Source organism: Melospiza georgiana, chromosome 4 (genome assembly GCF_028018845.1).
Source record: "Melospiza georgiana isolate bMelGeo1 chromosome 4, bMelGeo1.pri, whole genome shotgun sequence".
In the NCBI taxonomy this organism is placed as follows: Eukaryota; Metazoa; Chordata; class Aves; order Passeriformes; family Passerellidae; genus Melospiza; species Melospiza georgiana.
The window spans coordinates 9,416,420-9,439,967 of record NC_080433.1 but is presented as its reverse complement, the minus strand read 5'-3'; the positions used below and the strand labels follow the sequence as shown (position 1 = coordinate 9,439,967).

The following is a 23,548-nucleotide window of genomic DNA, read 5'->3' as shown; positions in this document are numbered from 1 at the left end:
GGGCATAGGGGGAGGAACAAAGGAGCAATCATTTTGAGGGACAAGCCACTGGCGGGAAAAATAGGCGGCAAACAACTTGGGGAGAAACCATTCTGAGGGGATTACATGGGGGAAACCAAGGATCAAACCATTTCTTAAACTTATACAAAGCATAACAAACTTTACAACAGAACCAACATAAATGCTTTTAAAAACACACGACGCCACAGGCCGTGTCAAGCCAGATCCACCTGGGGGCTGATGCTCAGGAGATGTGCCTGAGGCCAAGGCTGGAGGTGCCGCTTCTGTCCCCTTGCCTGCCCTGTCCTGGATATAGGGGTCAGGCTCTGGCTGGCACGTCCTCAGAGACCCCTTACTGCCCCCAGACCAGAAGCTTTCCATCCCTTGAATTTTCCTAACAGGAATCTTCTCACATGGTACCTCATAGCTCAATAAAGACATGTTTTTTGCTGCCCACCAAGGCCTGATTTTGTACCTGTGCATGAGAACAGGATGTTTTTATGCCTAGTATTAACACATGTCACAAGAGAAGCAGCTCAAGGAGGGCTGGTTGTCAGAAATGGGGTTCCTCAGGTGTGTTGCAGAGTGTAACCTTCAACAAGGCCTGTAGAAACCATAAAATGACTTATTACGGTTAATATTGAGACAAGCAGAAGCCCATTTCCTGAGGGGTGAAAAATTGCTGAGAGAAATGGTAGTTGGTTTTCTTAAGCTAAGTGAAACTTTTACAGTTTGGATACTGCTTCACTAGAGCTTTGGGATTTAGCTTGGATTATCCTGAAGTTCTCTAAGATGTCAATCTTTTATAAATTCCAGGACAAAAAGGTCTCGAATAAGGCCTCTTCTCTACAGTTTCTAGGTTTTCTATGAAGCTCCTCCAGCCTTTCATGCAAGTATTTATGGGGAGCAAAGAAGCTGGCTGAATCACTATTACTCTGATCTGCTTGTATCCTGTTACTGAGCATTCTAGGGATAATAGTCCCTTTGTTTTATGCTTTGGAAAAAAACCACCATAACTTTGCCACTAAATTGATGTTTGATGGGGAGCTCAGTGAATGTGACCTGTAAGGAAAGAGAATAGTGTGTTTCAGTCTTCACAGAGGAAACATTTATAACAATTTACAGTCAAAGCCACCAAGCATATTTAGAGATGTACTAGAATTACATCTAGGGCCTCAAATCCTTAAGAGAAAAGAGGATTTCATCTCAGTGAAAGCTGGCTGTTTAAATGTATATCTACATATCTGTGCATTTATATATAAGAACATATAAGCATTATATCTTAAATATTTCTTCTTTCTTCCCACTCATTGTCATTGAAGGTGGCCGCTGGGTATTGTATGTAGGTCCTGGCAATGTACAGAGTAGTAACAGAGGACACTCAGCTGTGCTCTGCAGGGAATTCTAGCAAGGGACACAGTGTGGCTGCACCCAGAAACAAGGCTCTTCCTTTGAATTTCTAAGCTATGCACTGGTCACAGAAATACAACGTTATTGCTTTTGCAATTAGCAGATTCATGGCTCGTGATATTAATTTTGTCCTTTTTGTATTTGCAGCATCTTTTGTAACCCACTGAGTCACTTGGCTGCTGCTGAAGGCTTATTTGCAATTTCAGAAAACAGTAGTAGCCATAAAATTCCCTTACAGCATCCTTTTGAACTAGACTCCTCTATCTATCCTTGCTCTACAGGAAGGAGCATGGTGAGGCTGAATGGATTAGTGACAACTCAATACTACTGGTTGATTCTTCAGTTCTCTATGTGCCAAATAGAAATAATGATACTTTCCTTCCTCCACTCCTTGTCTAGTGTATTTAAACGTCATGCTTTCCAGAACGGCCATTTGTCTTATTAGCTGTTTGCACAATGCTTAGTGCAACAGCATATTACTTTTAGATGGAGCCCCTAAGCACTTCCAAACAGCTGCTGAGTTTACCTAAGGATACAAGAGTATGTTGGTAACAGACAGAACCCCTGATTTATTCCACTTGCTGTCTGTGCAAGTTTCCAAAGGGAAGCAGCATAGCTGTGCTGAGCCATTAGCATTGCACAGAGTGAAATTTCATCAAGTACAGCAACTTGCTCATATTCACACGGCTTCCAGGCTGATTTACAGTTTGGTTCATGGGCAGAGTGGAGAGTGGGGGTGTGTGTATATGTGTGGCTTTATCTGCACAAGCTCAGCAGCTGTGCCAAAAGATAGGCTGAAGATAAGTTCATGCCTTTCATTTCAGGCTTATTAGTTTGTAGCCTTCAAAAAAAGAAACAAAAAATGCCACTAATGCTAATAGCAATCCTTCTGGCCTAATAAACAGAACTCATACACATTGATAGCATTATATTGGCAACAATGCACTCCATATGCTCATGAAGGTTACAGGGCACATTTCCGTGTAAACAGTCAAGACACTGAACTTCAAATATTTGGAAGAAATGTTTATTTAACAACTGAATACATGCTAAAAGAAATAATTTACAGCAGCAGTTTCATTACACTTTCTCTCCAGTTTTCTAGTTCCCATCTGAATTGAAGTGATAAATACAGAAGTGGAATTATTTACTACCCAGTGAGGAATGTGTTTAAAGAACAAGCACACAACTCAGACACTGGTATAGCAAATAAACCACCTTATCACCTGTGTGGCAAAATCTTGCATTTTAGTATTTTGCTGAACACACCAAAATGGAGTACCTCTAGATAACAGTACTTTACACTGTACCTCCTTACCTAGTCAAAAATATTTACATCTCTTTTGACTAATGTGTAGGTAGCAAAAACTGAACTATTAAACACATACCATTGATATTCACTAAATAATACATAAAAAGGAACAGTAAATGCGCATTCACATGCATTTAATTTAATTTTTTTTACATAGTGACTTTATTGGGTCATGAAGATTTAATTTGTTTTGCAAAGATGCATGTTTTCTCAGTTTGATATTATAGTTTAACATAACCATACAGTTTTTAGGAGCCATAGAACGAATTCCCATTTCAGTGATCTGTGCAAGTGCAAAGAGTATAAGAATAAGATTAAATATATTTTTGTTCCTTGCAGATGGATACCTTATAACAATGAAAATAGATCTTTCTGGTTATAAATGAAATCCTTTATTTCTCTCCAGCTTAAACACAACTTTTTACTTATTTCTAAAGTCTGTAACTAGAGGTTTACGGGGTTTTATTGGCCATTTACAGAAATACCATTTTAATCTTTATTTTCAAACTTTATGTTGCTTTTAACAATAATGACATAAATGGGGATATGAATCTTACTGAAGCTGCAGGGCATCTTTCTATACATTAATTCATTAAGGCCTAGGCTTTTTGAAAAGAAGTTCACATCAGTATTAAATGTTGCTTTAACTTGACCATAACATGAACCTAAAAAATCAAAAATTTCCACTGTTGGCTTGATCTTTTGCCCTCTTCTTTATATAAAAAAATACAAAAACTTAAACAAGACTACTCATGTCAGTGAGGACTGGGCTGAAGTTTGTAAGATATGATCATATCAATTGTTCAATGAGACTGCCAGGTCAGGGTAAAAATGCTGCAACTTCCGTAATTTTGTTCCCACAGATTATCTTTCTCAGTATAGAAAAACATATCTTGGAATTCTGATTTTATTTAATATGTTTACTCTTCAGGCATTGTAAAAGAGGATGGTTTTGTTTCTTTATTTTTTGAGGAGTTTCTATAGAACCAGTTGCTCTGAACATGGAAGAAAAAAAAGTTACATAGCAATTCCATGAATCTGTAAAAAAGCAATCAAAGTGATTTGGGGTCTATTGAAATCAATCTGAAATTTTCCCACTGAATTCTCTGAGGTTTATTTTAAAACTGTTTCCTTTTGTAAGAAAGAGTATTGTGGTAACTAGATAGTAGAAAACAGCCCTTCACAAAAGGCTAAAGAATGTTCTGTGATTAAAATTAAATAATTCATCTGACAACAGTGCTCAGAAATTAACCATAAACTGAGCTGAAAAATTAATACTTCTGTACAGAAAAGTACATAGTCGAACATATGTTTTAATTCATCCATATTCAGCACATCATGAAATAATGGGAATTTACCAGCATACTGAAGTTCACAAGAGTCAGGTTAAACATAAGAGAGACTTAAAGCTGCTTTAAAAATAAATTCCCAAGTGCTTTCTTAAATCATGGCCCTACAGCCTTGTCCTAGCCTATTCAATGACTTTTTTCCCGAAGAATTAAATGACAAAAGAATCCTGCAAGTTCATCCCCTCCAAAGAATTCAAAGGGGACTGAAGTAACTCAGCTGTTAGTGAAAATCCAATTTCTAATCCAATAGGCAAGAAGCCAAGGCTTCACTAAGCAGAAGGATACTTGAGTTAGTGAGTGGCAAGGAGGCTGGGGCACATTGCGAGAGATGCTGTCACAGCAGTTGTGTTATATTCTATCTGATAAGGCTGGTTGATAGTGTAGCAATAAATTGATAAATTAAATACCACAGAGTGAATAACAACAAAACAGATCAGTCATCAGTGCAGACACACTTTTATATAAAAGCTCCTTTAGCAAGCTAAGGATTTTGTTCTAGTAATTTTCCCCACAATGACATTACTTGAAATTATGTCATTTACAGACTCTACCAAGATAAAATATGGGAGGCTGGAGAAAGATGATCTCAAAAGAACTGGACACCATAGAACTGGGGACCAAAGGCACATCTGTGCTGAGGTGAATCAATCCACTACTTATAACCCTAAACTGACACTCATGATGCAAGTACATTGTCTGTTTTACTCTGTTGCTCTCCTGTATATAGAATAATACAGAAGTGCAGGACCAAATTTTCTGTTAGCATAAACTAGTCTTTAAGCTGAACGTCACCTATTTACTACTTCAGCAGATTTCACCCACAGGTAAAATTGTCCCTCAGGTCTTAAAATGGGAACCTGGCTTTGGGGTTGTTATTTAGGTGGCCTAGTGCTGTTTCTATGCATTTTGGTGATCTGGCCCACAGAAAGAACAGAGCACTGAGAGTCAGTAGTGTGGACAAATCTCTACCACAGAGCTGGGAACACAACTCCTTAAACTGAATGTGAGCTTTGCTCATGGGTATATGACAGTCTATGAGCATCAGTATTTAAATATTAGCATTCACAAATATGAACCAAGAAAGCAAGAGTGTAATTAGCAGAGGGTATTTTAATGCTATTTTTTTTTAATTAAAAAAAAATATACAACTGAAAATCAATGCTCTCCTCTTCATTGGTTCAGTCTATAGCAAGGTATTAACAAGTTGAATAATTTCAAATACCATACTTAGAAAAACAGAATGCAGAATACTTCCATGCTATACAGTGACTTTCATGTTAAAATAGCTTAGTTTTAAAATTGCTTTGAAGTTACATGTCATATAGATTATTGACAGGGGAGGAGGCTAACTGCAGTGTGACCAGCTCCCCTGGAAGTTTTCCCAAACAAAAGAGTAAAGCAGTCATAATTGGAAGTTGTCTTTTTTCCTCTAAACCAATAATTAGAAAGTACAATATTTCTAAGACAAAAAGTCTAATCTATTTTAGAAAGGAGCTAATGTTTGCTGCATATTTTTTCATGGTACATTTAAATTATACTTTTAATAAAATACATCTTTAGATCAAAGCTGAAAGAAGTCATCAGTAGTAGGCCAGTGTACTCCACATTTTTTTCTTCCAGATGATGGATGGCTTATGTTGTTCAGATTCCCACAATCAATCTCATTCAGTGTTGTTTTTCCTCTTCTAGCACATATAAACAGGAGAACTGGTAGACAAAACAAGAACAAAATCCTTGTGTCCAATCACGTGTTTCGACGTTCATCAGCTTAATGAGTTCATGCAGTTTTATATAAGTCTAGAAGTGGTAGTGCTGATGATGAAAGGTGGGGCTTGTTTTTCTTTCCTGTAAGATGACAGCATGAAATACACTATTTTCTTTATATCTCCATCAAAAGAGAAAGCAAAACTTGCCTGCTGAATACTTGCAGAAGTTTTTGAGCAGTAACCTAGGTCCAGGTGAGTTATCATCCTTGAAACTCTGGTCTTTCTGGTCTTAGAATCAGAACAGAGAGGAAGGACTTGCAAGGAAAATTAGAAATGGATTTTATTTAAACCTAGTGGAAATTGTTTGAACTTTCCACTCTTGTAAACATCCACATAATGCCATGAAAAGGTTCATGAATATTGCATTTTTTTCCAGTTATCTGTCTATACAAGTTTCTACTTGGATGAGGTTCCTAGAGGTAATGTAGCTCAGACACTACGTGGTGCCCTCTCAAATTCATGGGTCCTCCTGTTTCTACCTTTTTTATTCTCTTGTAGGTGCTTCCACTTATTTGTGTTCACCTGCGCGTTGGCAGGCCGCTGCCGGCGCTGTTTGCGGTCTCTTTTCCAAACCTGCTCACAGAACTCATCCATGGAGTTGAGATTGGGGTGGTTGATCAGCTGCATGAAGTCTCTGTACCAGATCTTCTGGCTAGGGGTCATGCTGTTGGTGGCATCCTTGATCTTGGAGCCGTCACCATCCTCTTCTTTGTGGAGCAGCTCTTCCAGGTGGTCATTGTCGATGACCTCGAGGGTCACCTTGAGCAGGGTCTGCATGAAGCCGTGCTCCACAGCATGGCAGAAATAAACACCAGAGTCCCTCCGGTGAAGGCTGCGCAGCAACAGGCCCTGTTCTGTCCGGATCATGTGGTCACCCACTTTTATCTGTATTGGGAAAAAGTGGTCATTTCAATGGTTATTTTTCATGCATGTAGTACATTATCCTCTAACCATGCTACTTTATTACTGCTCCTTTTAACTGGCCAAGAATGGCGAAACCCACAAAAATGGAAAACCCTTCGCCAGTCATCTGTTATCATGAAAGGCTCAAATATTTTGGAAAAACTGATATAATGCCAAGAGCTTGGGGAAATAGGGATTTACTCCTTAGTAACTACTGCTGATGAACAAAGATCTGTTTCAACAATGTCAGATGGAGTTGCTGGAAAGATTACAGAAGACCTGAGCCTGTAATCAGCAGAGTAAACATGGATTCATTTGGCTGTATTACTGAGGTTAGTATCTGTTAGTCAAATCTAGGTCCATTTGCAGGAAAGGTTCTTTGTGTTCCTTATTACAAAAACCCTCATGCATAGTAGTGGGTTCTGCCTAAGTGGAAAATTTACAAACAAGCAACTAAGGATCAAATCTAAAAATTTTACTATTCAAAAAGCAACAGTTCAAAATACAGGGGTTTTTTTCCTGAATTAATTCATATCTACAATGGAACTTCATTCTCTGAATGCACATGTTGCTGCAGACAGAAAAGGCACAGACCTGTTTGCTGTTCTCTCACCAAGTATAAATTCTTAATAATTTACTACTTATTCCAACAAAACAAAAATATTTAAAGCAGCTAATGTAATGATTCTGAACATGCTTTAAATATGTGTATGTATACTTACAAATACTTCAAGGTAACAAAACAGTTTTTGTTCCCTAGCTTGACCTCAGTACCTACCAGAGTAGACTGTTCTCCTAAGATGTGTGTGACCTGCCTTGATACAACTTGAACACTTGGATGATTAATAACATAAGAATGCCAGTGACAAGAAAAGGAGAAAAAGAAAGTATCAGCTTAGTGTAATGCAAACAGGGAAATAAGTGTTTCAGCCTCTCTGAATACTGCTTTTGGTGAAAAGAAAAGTTTCCATTCTCTTGTGTCCACTACAGTTCTCAGTTCTTCATTCAGACTCTGTTATCTGCAGTGAAGTCTCAGAGCATGCAGCACATGGGATGCTCCTGCCAGTGTGTGCTTCAGTCAAAAAAAGCAGTTAAGCTTTTTCTCAAAGGCAATTTTAAGGCCTTGTGATATTTAAATTTGGATAATCTTTGTGTGATGTTTCAGGTGACAGTCAGATGGAATTCTAGCTTTTTTTCTGGGATCTCTGATGCAAACCAGTGTGTTTTGCAGGGAGTCTGAGCAAGGGGAGGATATGAATGCTTGCTGCTGTAACAATCTGTAAAACCTATTAAGGACCTTAGAGGATTTTATGGTAATAAGAGTGAGAATATGCTGAAGAACAATGGAAATCATTTATTACAGAAAAATTCTGCTCAACTAAAATTATTCTGGGAAGGACTCAGACTGAAGTCTACCTTTACAGAGAAAATTAGTTGCATCTCTTTGTTTTTCTTTTTCTACTGTACCTCTTCTTTGCGATCATCATTTTGCCTCTGGAATTGCCAGTAGATTACGGCACGCTGAGATTTCGGGCTGCACTCAAGGAAAGTGCTGCTGTTCTCTACTCCATAGATAATCTTCTCCTCCAGGGCCTGACCACTTGGGTTATCTGCAAAGCATGAAAAAAAAGAAAAAAAAATCCCATGAAACTTAATAACCCTTAATTGCTATGTAATTTTTTTTTAGAATTTGGACTTCTTTAAAGTGTTTAAAGATAAAAACTTAAAAAAAATTCCCCATATTAGTATACTGTTTGAAAAAATCTCCATCAACACCTCTATCTTTGTAAGGACCCATGGTATGTTTTTTAGTTTATTGTTTTGTTTGGTTTTTTTTAATTGTATTTTAAATCCTACCAGCTGTTAACGTCTCGATATGTGAAGTTAATGAATTTAATTGTGAAATTTTTTGTAAGCCTCATTATTATTCATCAAGGAAAACATCTAGGACATGACTGGAATTTTTATTAGCAAACTGTATGCAACGAGAAAACTCAGGGTGTAGTTGCAGAATGTTTGTAATGATGCCTCCTGGGCTCTATGGTCATAATACTTTAGAGCAAAGTAATAAAACATGAGGCTATTTAAAAGTAGAATAATGTTTTTAGATTATATGGCACTGCAGTTTGCTGAAACTGTTAATGACCAGGAATAATGTTTTTGAGGAAACGATCTTCAATTAATCATTTCCTCTCATACTGATATAATTTATGGAAATGTAAGGAGGTTAATAAACCAGACATTATGGGAGGGGAAAAAGAAAGTTAAATAAATTACTTCCTTTTGTAACAACAATGTTTCAAGATATTCATCAACTTGCTGGAAATATCACATAGCTATAGGACTTATATGGTATTTGATTCTTCTCCAATACCACAGAGGCTTTCAGGCATCATGTTTCAACTCTCCACCTTAGCTCTTTGAAATGCTGGTATGGACTTAAGTGACAACAGAACAGTAATCCTGAAGAGTAGATGAGGAGGAAGGGGTGGGTAGGCTGTTGAACACTGATCTCATGGGGTATCCTGACTCTTTGCCATTCTTTGTCTTTCTTTCCATTTTTCATGTTTGAAAAGTTTTTCACATTTTTAGCACTGTTTTGATATGCTTTAACAGGAAAATTATGTCTATTTAAAATCCTATTTAAAGAGAAATCCTTTGTCTAGTTTTGTTAGCTCCCAACTCTGCCTTTGTTCTACTGACCATGTTGTTTAGCAAACACAGGCTGTTTGTTAGATGGCCGTGACAAAGGTAAAAGTAAAATTGAGCTCCTGACTTATGCTGATACAGAATCACATGTGACTTTCAATAATGACTTTCAGCCCTGGGAGAGGATGGCAAAAGGGATGTGGAGCAGAATGGTGCTTGCCCAGTTCTCATAAAACATCAGATGGCCTATTAACACTAAACAAATAGGAAATGGGTTTGCTTGCCCTTCTCTGCTGGATTGTGGACCTTTTAACCAAGTGAGTGGGGTGTTCTATTAAAAACTGAGTGAAACAACTTTTATGACATCTCTCATAAACCATATTCCTGTGAAGAATGTCAGTACAGCTGTGGGTCAGGAAGATAGGGAGCAGTGAAGGCGTGAATTAGAAACAAAGGAGCAAGAAAAAGGTAAAACAGCTGTAATAGAATATAGCCAAGGTGGTGAGGTGGATGGAGCACAGGTGAATTTATTGAAACAGAAGAACTGAAGTATGTGAAAATATTGACTGAATAAAGTTAGAAGTGATAAGATAAAGATTGGAAATGGTAACTGATGGGTCCAGATTTAACACTGTGAATGGCTGATGTACTGAACTCCTCTGTTTCAAGCCAGATGCTCTACTTAAGGAACAAAATTCACATGATTGAACAGGCAGCCAGATATCCTCATGCAGAGAAAAGCTGTTTGATATCTGAACTGGGATCCACAACAGACAGCACATACAGGCCTTCAGCATAAGACAGTAGAAAATATCCCCTTTTATAGCCTGGGACACATATGTTACTGCTCCAGTGATGTGTTTCTGGGAAATAGTGATTTACAGGCTACCATAATAAAGAATGGAAACACAGGGATTCCACCCTAGGATGCACGCTCTGTCTCAATTCCTCAATTCCCAGGCTCCCATCTCCAACAACAGCAATCCCATAGTTTGGATATTTGCATTGGGAGTAGGAATGTCAAGCCAAATTTCTAAGCCTAAGTGAACTGTGGGTCCTCATCTTCAGCAACCTAAAAGGATGATTTAACCAGCAGATTACTCATTAGGGGGCTTGCAGCTCCACTTCATTATATTTTCCTGAACATGGCTTAGTTAAGTGAATTACACTGGGGCAGAGCACATGTTACACTGTTCTCCTTAGATCCAGGGCAGGCAGTTTTCTAAATCATAAATATTGGTAAAAAGGACAGAACCAGGTATTTCTTTTGTAAAAGTCCTGTGGCCCAGGAGCAGCAGAATATTTTTAAGTATGTAGAGAAGTTTATGCTGGAAAACTTAGGTACCTAGAATGTTCTTAGTATCTGAGAATCTAGTAATGAGTTTTATTAGAAAATGTGCACTCTGGCACCATTTTAAATTTCTGTTTCCTTGGATCTGGTCTATGATATTCTAGTGTGTTAGAGAACACCATGAAAAGTGGGTGAAGTCCTCTTTACATTTTTTCACAGCTACAGAAAACACAATATGAGTGACAGACACACAATGAGAGAGGAAGCCTTTTAGAGAGCCTTCAATTTCCATTTCCATGATTTGAAGGAGCAGAAGGCAGGTCCAGAAATGTCCGTGAAGTTCACAAAATATTGAGCACATGAAGTGCAAGAAAGTAAGCAATGATGCAAGAAGTAAGCAATCACAGGATCAGAGTGAAGCTTTGGGACTGAGAAGATGAAGAGACTGGATGGAAGAATGAAAGTCTGAGAAGTTCAGAAAAGCAGCTGGAGGAATTAGAAAATTATAGAAGTTGGTAATGAAATTCAGCCCAAAATCCTGCCTGAAAGCAGTAATTCCCAAAATGAACCCAACAGCAGTATCAGTTTACTACCCTGATAAATATCCTTTAAGTACATAATTTGTGACATAGCTGAAGAAGTATGAAAGGCTAAGTACTTGTACCAAGATTGCTCTGCAGATGAATGAATCTCACAATACAGTTTAATTCAGAGTGATTCTTTGAACTTCCTCTGGGATGAATCATGTTAAACAAAACCCCACCTCTTCTTTAACAAGTTCTTCTTCAGAAAACCCCAAACTTTATTATTTCTTGATAGCTCTAGTATGCTACACTTTATGTAACATTCTCATTTAGCTGCCACAAAGGTGACCACACTTTTAGATTTAAACAATAATGTCTGGGCAGTTGTACAGTGAAGGCTCCTCAGCTCTCTCTAATATTGCTGTGCAGTCATTTTATACTTATACATTTGCATCAAAGAGCAGCTGAAAACACTACATAAACTTTATTAAAAATATTATTGCTTCAGACAGATTGCAAAGTTGATTTCTGCAATGTCCTTAAAAGATATACATTAAGACAATATTCTTTTTTCATGGTTTTGTTGGTTCACATGGAGAATCAATTGGCACTTCCTAAATGAATCTGTAGACAAGTAGTAAAAGAAATTAATCTTAAGCTTTTTTTGGTTATAGACAAAACCAATTCTTCATCTGTTGTACAGGGAACTATAGGTCACAAATAAGGAAAAAACTCAGCATAAGTTGGCATAGGAAATTTATAGGCCATGAAGTCATCTGTACTATGTATGAACATGTGTAAATGACAAGTAAATATAGATGTTACAACTCAAGTGATTTAGAGAAAATTTCTTTTAAGACCAATCTAAACCATTCAAAGTATTATGACTGTGTATCCTTCATGTCTAGGATCCAGAACTGCATTCCCTCACTATTTTCTGTAATGAACTGATCCTTCTAATGCTGTCTTATCTTGTTTCATATTTGCTGTGCTCATTTTGGCAAAGCTGTACTAAAACACATTTTGATCAGGTGTACCATATAACTTTGTCCAGACCTGGATCTCTCATGACTGTATCAGGGAAAAAACTACATTTCTGTACTGCTGTGAAACTGGAATACTCTCTTCTCTTTGGACAGAAAGTACCTTTTTCAGACAAATATGTTTACCAAATATGGGAGGACATAAACCTGAAGTGTTTTGAAATGCTTTTTGCATCTGTGAAAATAAAGAAAAAACCTACAGTTGTATAAAGCACAGCTAGCAAAGGCCCATGACATCTATAGAACATTAAAATGAACAGACCTGTGGTAGTAGACCAGTTCACAGTTTTACTCAGAGAATAAAAATGTATAGCTAAGAAATGCTTCTGCTGGTATTGAAATCAATGTTTAGCGCCTGGTGAAACTTTCCTATTCTGGAATTTAAAATCTCATTTCCAATATAAGGATGGTCTTATCTTCACTGTGTAAGTATTACCTGATATTACGCAATGGGAAATTTGTGACCTTTCTACTAGTCACAATTGACTAGCTCAAATCTAAACTAGTTGTACACTCATGAGTTCTCAAAATGTGACAACTACATACTGATCAGAGTCTATTCATGCACTTTTAAAACTCCTTTTTCCCTCTGAGTAACTTGGCCTGAGTCTGACAATCAAAAGTAAAAAGAAAAGCCATAGTAATGTCAGCTCTGAGTGTCAAAAGACTGAGAAAATTACTATTGGTAGTGAATTATCGTTAACATAAAAATAATATTTAGGACTATTTATAATTTTTGCTATTACATGGACTGGAAGGACATGAGGATTTTGAGGTATCTCCACTTTCAGTCACCTCCTTGTTTTCCCAGTGGTTTAACCCTGAGATTAGGTCAGTTGGTTAGAGCATGGTGCTACTAACATCATGGTTTAGGGCATGAGGATCTCTGTATGGGCCATACAGTTAAGAGCTGGACTCAATGGGTCCCTTCAAACTCAGAATATTCTGTGTGAAAAGTTCCTGTAGATGTGCCACAATCATGAGGAATCACTTTTTTCCAGCAGAGGGAAGCATTGCCTAAGCATTCCCTTCCCTTACAGCAAAATGGACATTTTTAATTTTCTGAGTGAAGGTCTTCTGAAAAGTTTGGCAACAAATCAGTAACTGTGAGAAGTTTGTCAGTCAAACAAGTCAGAAAAGGAAACTGATCAATACACTGTGAAAATGAAACAGCTGACAAAAAAAGCAAACCAAAATACATCTAAGAAAACCCATGCTGAAAGCACATGGGTATATGCCTGCTGCAAGAACATCCTGATCTTCAGAGCTTTCAGTATGACACTTACAATAAAGGTCACTCCATATTTTGCCAAGGTGGTTACAAACACATTTGGTTTGCAATTTGATTTTGTTATTGTCATCTTATGCAAACTATGTACAGCAACATGGACATATTTCTTGATGTCATGAAGAAAATACAATTCTTTTCGGATATAATATGCCTAATGTGATGGCATGGTATTATCAGGGAAGAGAAGCAGGAAAATTAAAATGCTTAAACTGTTTATTTGAGGAAAACAAAAAAAAAACCAAAAAACCAAAAAAACCAAACCAAGATAGACTTCAGCGTCTGATCCAGGCCATTGTAAGCTATCTAAATTGGGATAATGATATATTATATTCATCTTTTGCAGATGTTCCAGACAATTGTCACCAACAAATCATTCACATGCTTCCTATCCTACCCTGTGCAGAGTCTGTAGGTTACATACAAATGCACTTGAGTGGTGCCCGTAACTCACTGTGATGCTGCAGGTCTGAGCAGTGGGTGAGCGGGTCCCCGTTTCTGATGTCTTGTCGTCTGGTGCGCCTGCAAAGATCACATTGAAGTCTGTCAGTGCCCTTCCCAGTGCTCAACAGCACCAAATGGAACATTTATATAATTACAGAGGCCACAAGTGCACCTAAACAACACCAGGAAGGAAATAATATTGTTACTACTATATTATCATTATCATTTTGTAGACTCAGGCTTTACACTTACAGGTGAAGTCTTCAGACACTGGTAAATACCTCTTGCACTAAGATACTAAATAAATAAATAATGTCCAATGCTAATTATTAGTATTAAATAAATACCAAGTAAAATAAAATATGAAGTTTATTTTAACTGTGTGGGCAATACTGGTGATAGATAAATTCATTACTTGATTCACAGATAGAGGGACTGCTGAAGCGTTAAAATATAAACCGTAGGGTTTAACATGCTTCAAAATACTCATTTGTGCAAGTTCAGAATACTTTGAGTATTGCAGCAACTTTTACATAGATGAAATGTTAAGATGGGTGCCTTTCAAAGAATGGTAAAGTGCTGTATTTTCTACAAAATTTAAATTAAAAAGCATAGATCATTTCAGCTACCATGGGTTTCACTGAAACATTTCTGATAAAACCTTTTACAAAACTGTTCTCAATTGTCTTCAGGAAAAACAAAATAAAAACTTCACAAGAAAGATTTTGAAATGCCATTTTTTTCAGTATTTTTTGTAGCTTGAGTCTGAATTCTACCTTTGATTGAATGTCTTTTTAACTCAGTATATTCTTCTCCGAGTTTGAATTCTACTGGCTCTTTTGAAAAACATGTTGATCTGTGCTAAAAAAAATGTTGTATTTCATTGAAGAGAGCTTTTTAATACAGTTTTGTTTTGCATGTGTTTTTCTGTCTTTGTCTGCTCCTAGTTTTGTTTAAATAGCTGTGACACAAAATTCGACTGAGCCAAAGAAAAGCGCTTCATATGAAAAAGAAAGAAAAAAAGAACCAGGCAAACAAAGATGTGTTTCAAGTGTGAGTACTTTACTTTAGGAATCGGAGAAAGCCTGAGGGCTTGCAAAATTAGAGGAGAACAAAGAGGATTAGGCTGCTGAACAATGCTGTGATTTCAGATTATGGTTATCCAGCAACGGATATGCAAAAGTCAAGTAGCCTTGTAAAAAGCCTTGTTGGTCCCTCCCTTGTGACAGCAGCCCACATTTTTAAAAGCCATTGTTCTGCAGCAGAGACCACGTCTCTTCTCCACACCAGCCCTCTTTGCAGGCTCTCACTAACAGCCCAGCATCAGCTCACACCAAGGGTTCTCACAGAGGCACAACTGCACAGCTGAGCCTTCTTTCCTCAAAGATTTTAACCATACTCTTTTCTGAAAGCTACTGAAACCTTAAACCTGAAACTATTTTCCTGAAGTACAGCAAAAGCTTTCCTTTTTAGAAAAAAAAAAGTTAGATAAACATTTTAATATATTTTTCTGAATAAAAACTTCTTTAGAATTATGAGTTAGGACATCTTAGAACACTTTAGTAAGAAGGAATCTTCTGCTGAATGATATATGATTAAAAAATGTATTAATCATAATTTCCAATATCTTTGTATTACTCATTACCAATGACAAAATCACACCCAAGATATAAGGAGCCATAAAATTTTGCTACTCCTTCCTAAATTTTAAACCAGTATTTTTATAGTTGCAATTTGTAAAAAGGATAACTGTGGAAAGACTCATATTACTGTCAATGGAGTTTGAGTGAAATGTTTAGTTGGGATTTCAGGAAAATGTTGCACATATCGCCATTGTATCAACACAATGATTTATGAAATATGAACCAGAACACATCTGCACAGAGTAAAGTGAAGTGGTCACACTACAGGAGCTCTGAACTGTCATTTAGATTTGTAAAATGCACAAAGAAAGAAAAGCAAATAAAATCATGGCTTATAAAATCTCCAAAAAAAAAAAAAAAAAAGAAAGAAGTAGAAAAAAAGAAACAAACAAAACCCAAACCCTAAACCCAACTATGAATAAAACATCTGTACAATTGCCTCAGGAATCCATTTTCCCAATATTTCTGGAGCCTAAAAGGACAAGAATTTATCATTAGGAAAATGTTGACATGTAAACTGTTTCCAGCAATGCTGATTTTGTCATCAATGCATTCCAAGCTGGCTTGAGGCAATGGGTGCAGCAGGTACCAGGTGAACAGAGGATCCTCTCTCCCGGTAACATAGACTTCTACTCTGCTGCTGCTGCCAAGGAAGAACTGAGGGCAAGAGGCAGAGACAGCAGCTTTTTCTACACATTTGTCAGATCCCAGCTTCCCAGCACTAACTTTTCCTGTCACAGTGGCCTCCAGAAAAGCAAATTCTGCACCCCAAGTTTTTCCTGTAGCTGTGCAACCCAGTTTGGCCCCAGTAACCCCCACACCTAAATCCTTGTAAGAGGTCCCAGTCACTTTACCCCTGATGGCAAGGTGAGCTCCATCTGCAGCAGTAAGCTGGAGAGATAAGGAACAAAGGAACAATCAGGACAAGGACCCTATTTCTTCCACCAGTGTAAGCAGAGGAATGATGTGCTCTGTGGATCTTGAGATTGGCTGGGAGTAGGAATTTGTGCTCAGAATGCTGAGAAAAGGTGAAGTCCAGGGATGGAGAGTAGCAGAAAACAGTGATTTAGTGACTCCTGATCTTACTGTCGCCTTGGGCTCAGAGAAAATACTCAATCATATTGATTTCTAATACTAAAGAACTTTTCAGAACAAATCAATCTTTCAGACTGTCCTTGGAAACCTCACTGTTCCCTCTCCTTTCCTTCCTCTTCCAGAGAAACTGCCATGCTACCAGCAAAAATATAGAATTTAGCCCATGTAGCTGAGAAAAATTGACAGGCTCTTCTCTTGGGATGGGTTCTTTATTTTCTAAAGAATTTCATAAAAATCTTTTCTCCTATTAACTCTGTTTCCTGGTGCAAAAATAGAACCTGATGAGCAGCTTTTGTCATCAGTATTTGTTTAGGATACACTGTAATGCAAACCTCAAAATTTTAATTCCTTCCATCTGAAACGTCTGTGACAACTTCTCACCCTTTACCACATTTCATCTCCCTCAAGAACCAATCAAAACCTGGAATTTGGCATTCTGACACTCTCAACTAAGTATTTGCTACAATTAATTTCATGTATATAAACTCTTATGTATATAAATCCTTGTATCCTTTGTTTCTTCATACGTGCAAGATGTCTGGCATACTCAATTTAATGTGAGCACTTTTTTATTATTTTACTCAATTTATCAAGGGAATCTTAAACTACATCAGTGTCTGCTTGTATTTGCAAATGTTTACCAGTTCAGTTATTCCTAATTTCTACTTCAACAGCCAGGAGCTCTTCAGTAACTAGCTGTATACTGTTAGAGAAAGCGTTTCAAAGATGAGAGGAAGCAAAGAAATTAGTACTCTAAACCTTTAGATCAGGCAACTAGACTTTTAAGTTTTTAATAAAACTGTTATTTTTGATTTGGGGAGTCAGCTTTCCACCGATGTTTGCATTGCAAAGCCTTTAGCATCTCTGAATCCTTTAGTGCAGAGGGACTGTGGAACAGTGGTTGGTCTGATCCAGCAGCACCTGGACACACATCAGCACATACAAGTTATACTTTTGAATAATAACAATAATGTAATATATCACGGAAAAAGATGAGTTTCTATCAGTGTCCAAATATTTTAGAAGTATTGTTCTTGACTCAGAATTCATGAAAATGTAGGATAACTTACTTTGGCAAGTAGTGATTTTTTGTTTTTATTTTGAGTGCCCTCCCCATGTTAGAGAAAATGTTTTTCTTTTTTCTTTTTGCTGTTTACCAATGAATATAAAGTTAGGAGCTAATTTCAGAGACAACTCTTGCCTGAATGTTTTCTTACAGGAGCTTTATAAGCCAGCCCAAGAAGTAGCAGTGGTCACTTTAAATCAACCAAGACTTCATGTTTCATATAGCTCCCACAATGATGTTTTCTTTGGAAGAGAAAGGGCTCCAGTTAACCATCCCCTAAAAAATCTCCAAAACCCTCTGGTCATATGGAGACCATCAGTTAAAACAAATATCAAACCATGCAGACATGCAGAACTGTCCCTACCTCTTGGCAGTGGGGAAGTAACGTGAGCAGGAGGAGCCATCCCAGGCACAGTAAGGGTCCCTTGCAAGGCAACACTCAGCACAAGCTTTTCCGTACACATCACAGCGGTGCAAAGGAAGCTGTGAAACTCCAGTGGCTGAGCCAATGTAGAGCTGTTGCTGTTGTAAAAATTAAAAAAAAAAACAAAACAGTTCAAAAAATGTCACAAATTACAATTTTCGTTTCTTAGGAAAGCATAAAAATGTTATTATAATAATCTGTTGGGATAATTTCAAATACAATAAAGGATCATGATCCTGATGTACGCGAAAGGAATGAGAACAGAATTGTCCCCAGGGTAAAAAAAAAAAATCAAATAGGAAAAACTTCATTTTTTCATGAAGCCCTTGTTGGGTTCCCTAAACAGAAAGAAAATTAAAGTACTCTTCAATTTTTTCCTTTTGTATTCAGATCCTCACACTGGGAAAACACCCAAAGTCAGTGACAGAACATAACAGAGAAGATGCTTTTGAATTTGAACAAAAAGAAAACCAATGCCAAAAAGAAAATACATTTCCTAGCATTACTTCAGTTTATGCATGTGAGGGGGAAACCCGAAGTACATTATTTCAGACTGATGCTATGATATTTCAGTTTGGAAGTGGTGCTATGCATGCACTTCTTTGCATGCCTGCTAATTCCAGTGTTTTGTACTCTTTTCTGTAAGTCATGACTTAACTGGAACATATCTTTAATGAGGGGAGAGGTTTTGTTTTGTTTTGTTTGGTTTTGGATAAAAACCAGTGTTGAGTAGAAGATGCAGTTCAAATGCAGAAGTAAATAAAAAAAACATGCATGCAAAATGAAATACAGCCTTGCATGGCATCACAATAGAATATCTTGTCTCTCTCAATTTCCTCTCTGATATCAAATTCATGTGGTCCACTAGGGAAGCTGGCCCCAGAGGGATATGAGTAAACTGAACTTCTGATCCCATGTGAAAGTCCAGAGAGATATTTCAGATTAGGAAATTTCACAAAGAAAGCAAGTACTAGTGGGATGCAAAACTAGGGGAACACTAAATAAATAGATACACAAAGATTCAAGGGCATAATCCTTCTGCTTTGGAAACACTGACATTTTGCTATCAGACCTTGACACTCAGCACCCACAGCAGACCAATGAATAGCTGTCTTCAAGGTCCTACTCCAAGCAGTCCCATGAAGAAAATACATTTTTTTTAATTTTTCTTTCTTTGAAAACATAAAAGTGGTGTGAAAAAACAGGATTTCAAGAAATGTTATCAAAATTCTTCATCTCCTGCATTGCAATGTCCCAGAGGCACCATTTTCAGGGAATGCAGGGATGGAAGATGGCAGTGGTCACCTACCAACTAGACATAATGAGGACCAGATAACAGGAGATAACAACACCAAAAACATTCATAAGAGGTGTTGTGTTAACTTCTTTCAGAGACAGCAGCTTGGCAGTTTATACAGCCATATTAATTGTAACAGAAACATCCCGTGCATTTATATAAACACCGGTATTTTGTCAAGGAACATATGACAAGGAAAGCCCCCAAAGGAAAATTCACTGGCAGATTGAAAACTAAACCCTTTCTAAGCAGCTGCTTCCATCTATTATAGTTTCATAGCCGGGTTGTAAACCCACATTCTCCAGGCAAAAATCTCTGACCACACAGGGCTTTGCACAAAGCCTGAAATGTACAAACCCGTCCCAGTCAGTGTTGTAGCCTTGAGAAGAGGGGACACACAACAGACTTGATGAGCTGCTTCTCTCTAACTGAAAGGACTTAATCAAATACCCACCTTAGGGCTACATCCTGCAGTAAAAAGAGCAGCAATTCAAATCTTAGGTGACCTAAGTGCTTCTCAAGGGAAGCCTCTTCTCTTTACTGATTATGGAGGCAGCACAGGTCAAATTAGAGCTTCAGTTAAGTATCTTAAATGTCCAGATGGTATTGATCTGAGTCCTGTGTAATTGGGGCATTAATATCTGTATAAGCATGTAGGAACGTGTGGTGCAACTAATATAAAAATCAACCCGGAGAATGCACATGGGAAAATAAAGAATGGTGTAATGGTTTCCTATGTACCTCTGTAACCAATTTTATTTTGCAAAAATCCCCTCCCTGATTTCTAATAAATGTCTTTAGAATTGAAGAATGACCAGAAACTCAAGGAAAAAAAAAATGAGGCCAAAACAGGGTTACTTAAAAACTATATTCCTTGTAGATAAGTTCATAGTTCAGCCAGTGAGCTGCAGCATATGTTTCAGGTGCTGCACAGCCTTAAGGCTGCTGCCTCGTTTGCTGCTCTTCTGATCATGGTTTTAGACTCCAGCTGGTGATCATTATTCTGGACACTAACAATATAAAAATCCAGGCAGTATGAAATTCAGAAAATAGAAATAGAATTATTTGCATCAATGGTCTGACCTTACTTTGCCATACCACAGTCAAACTGCTTTTTCAGCCACCTTTTCCAAGACATTGTTAATTTAATGAATGAGATTATCAGATCAAACCAGACAGTCAAAAAAGAAAAAAAGTTGTCCTCTAAAAATTCTCGCACAAGTATCAGAACTCAAGAAAAACTGAGGAGACTAATATTTTAAGCAATCCAGTGGTTTCTGTTGGCCCCACAGTGCTGCCCAAAAAAGCAGCCTTTCCCCAGACAAAGTCAGAAAAAGGGATAACAGAATGTGGAAAATATAATGCATAAGAGGAAGAACTTCAGCAGAATCTTTAAAGGAACTTTAGGGAGCATGAGATTCAAGTACCATTTGATTAAATTAATGTCTTGAGAAGTAATGCAGAACAGTTCAGCACACTGTTTAAGTGATATATTCATTTTGAGCTGGTCCTTTCTATAGGCTCACTGTCATATGGACAGAAATGTTGATCTCTGAATAAAATTCAGTACTTGGTGAAATAAACCATAAAAGTAGTCACTAAGATATTTCTGAAGGTGTCTGCCTTGCTTTTGCTTGAAAATCTTATACAAGAGAAACAAAGCTCTTTGTAGCAATTGACCAGACAAGGACTTGTTCAGCCAAGGATCTTCTTGTCCTTTTCCCATGCCACCAGAAACCCGACAGCTTTTGAAGGAGCATCACAAAGCTGACCCTGAGAAAAAGGCGAGAGGTTGTTCTGCAAAAAGTCACCTTTGATTGAAGCCCAGGCTGGACTTTTTTTCCTGCTTCCATGTTTGCAAGGGAAAAATTATGGAGCTTCACCTGGCAGGCTCTAAGCCAAGAGCTACCATGTGTCCCAGGGAGCTGTGAGCTGAGGCAGATGCAGGGTGTTGCAGTGGCTCAAGGATGCTCTGAAGGTTTGTGTCTATTGCTAACAAAGCATAAACTGTTTAAGTGATAAGGTTACACAAGCCTAGGGCTCTGAACACAATCAGGGGGAATGTGTAGCTTCAGTGAGAAAATATAGACACAATTTCTGTGAGTTAAAGACAGCAGAGTGGAAAAAGAATGTATTAAGGCTTAGTCTTGCACATAAAAGCTAAATTTACTCATAAGCCACTCTTGCTCAAGGGCTAAATGCAGACTCAGAGAGAGACAGGAGCTTTAGAGCTTAATATAATTTAAAACCTAAGCTAAGTACTGGTCCTGAAGAATTTGTAGATCTTGGTCTTTAGGAAGAGTAATTTGTAACATAACATATTGGCATGATGGCAAAAGAGGTAGCTTTGAACAACCAGACTAGTAAAACATTTAGAAATAAGGAGAAACTCCCTGTACCATGTTTTTATAATTGGATGAAAGATTTGTTAGTGAAGAAACAAAATGAAGCGATTATTTTTAAGGCATTCAATAGAACATGCTGGTTTTACTATTTACATTTCATGCTCTGGCTTTCCACAATGCATAGAATTATCGTGCTGTTTACATGAAAACCACCCTGCTTATCAGAACACAATGAGTAAAGTGTTTGAGTTATAGAACTACAGTATTTTTAAATCATAAATGTAAAATGGAAACATGTTGCCATATACTTATTTCATGCATGCTGCCAAAAGCTTGTCATAGTGTATCATGATTCTGTCATTTTTAGCCTGAGGCTGGTTGATTTTTCATGAGTTTTACTCTGCCTGAATTACTTGTGGTTTATGCTCTTTTTTAGCTTCAGACAATTTTAGCAGTGTAAATTTGTTTTCAGAAAACTCAGGGAAAATTGTAATCTCTCCTGAATAACTAAAGATGCTTTGGAGGAAAAGCTGTATGAAAATGCATGGTCCATTTTCAAATATGACTGGCTGCTTTAAGGGAATGTACTTATAAAAATAATCCAAATCAGAGCATTTTGGTATGATGTGGACATATATACAACTTTCCAGGTCTGTTTTTAAATATCCCAGTATTCAATAGTATCTTTCTCTTTGTCCTGCCATTTTTGCTGATTGAGGTGGTAAACTGTTAGAACAGTGTCCCCCCCAAACATTTTCTGTCAAATACATGAATGCTTTTAGACAACTTTCCTAAAGACAGTGAATTCCAAGTTAAATATGCAGCATTTCAAATATAATATTGGCCTCTGTCCATTACAGAATGAATTTGACTTCTGTTTAATAATGTATAGAGTGAGGTAGAATTAACTAAATTTCACTTATAACATGCACAATTTTTAGTGCACCTAGTCCTGAAAGTAATACCAAATCTCCTATTTCCTGACAGTGACATGAACAAAAAGAAGTTCCCTATATTTACCAAATTAGCTTCCAAAAGAGCACATAAATGAAAAAGAAAAAAAAAAAAAGTTAAATTTGACACTACATTTTATGTCTCAGACTCCTGAGACAGGAAATGACAGTGGCTGGGATCCATCCACCTAATTCCAGGCAAAACTGGAAGATAGGCCCCTAATACTCACTTCATTCCTGGACTGCAAACCAATGTTCTTTGCACAACCACATAATTTATCAACTGCTTCACAAATTTGCTTAGAAATGCAGGAAACACCTTTACTGTAAGTCAGACAAAACTTTACCTCTATCCATCAAGAAGTTCCGTTCATTTTAGTTATGGTCTCATTTTTTAGTACATGTTTTCTCTATAAGCAGCTTGCTCTTAGTGTACTCAACAGAAAGTAGGAAATATAATTTTTAGAGTGTGAAACCCTTCTCTTAACCACATCACTGAACCAGAAGGCCTTGGAAATTTAGACTGCATCAGATCTGTTGATCTTTTGTTAAAGCTGAATGACACAATGGAATGGACATAGCACAGAAAGACAGGAGGATGTCTCATTCCCATCCTTTGCTTCCACCATCTGCATTTTGTACCAGATTATTCCACAGTGACTACTAGTCCCATTAAAGAAAGGCACCAAGTTTGGCCACTCCTTTTGAATCTCTCTGTCATGGGAGCATTCTATAATGTGGACTTT

The 23,548-nt window shown here is 37.4% G+C and overlaps 1 protein-coding gene across 1 annotated transcript in view; it reads right to left on the bottom strand.

The window, feature by feature from the left end:
- Positions 1-2,415: 2,415 nt before the first annotated feature.
- SEMA3A (semaphorin 3A) overlaps positions 2,416-23,548 on the bottom strand; it is a 165,897-nt gene continuing 144,764 nt past the window's right edge. The window contains exons 15-18 of the mRNA XM_058021922.1: positions 18,148-18,305; positions 13,990-14,057; positions 8,208-8,350; positions 2,416-6,722 (exon numbers count right to left, since the gene is read on the bottom strand). Coding sequence (XP_057877905.1) covers positions 6,267-6,722; positions 8,208-8,350; positions 13,990-14,057; positions 18,148-18,305 — 825 coding nt within the window. The 3' untranslated portion in view covers positions 2,416-6,266. The remainder of the gene's footprint in view (positions 6,723-8,207; positions 8,351-13,989; positions 14,058-18,147; positions 18,306-23,548) is intronic.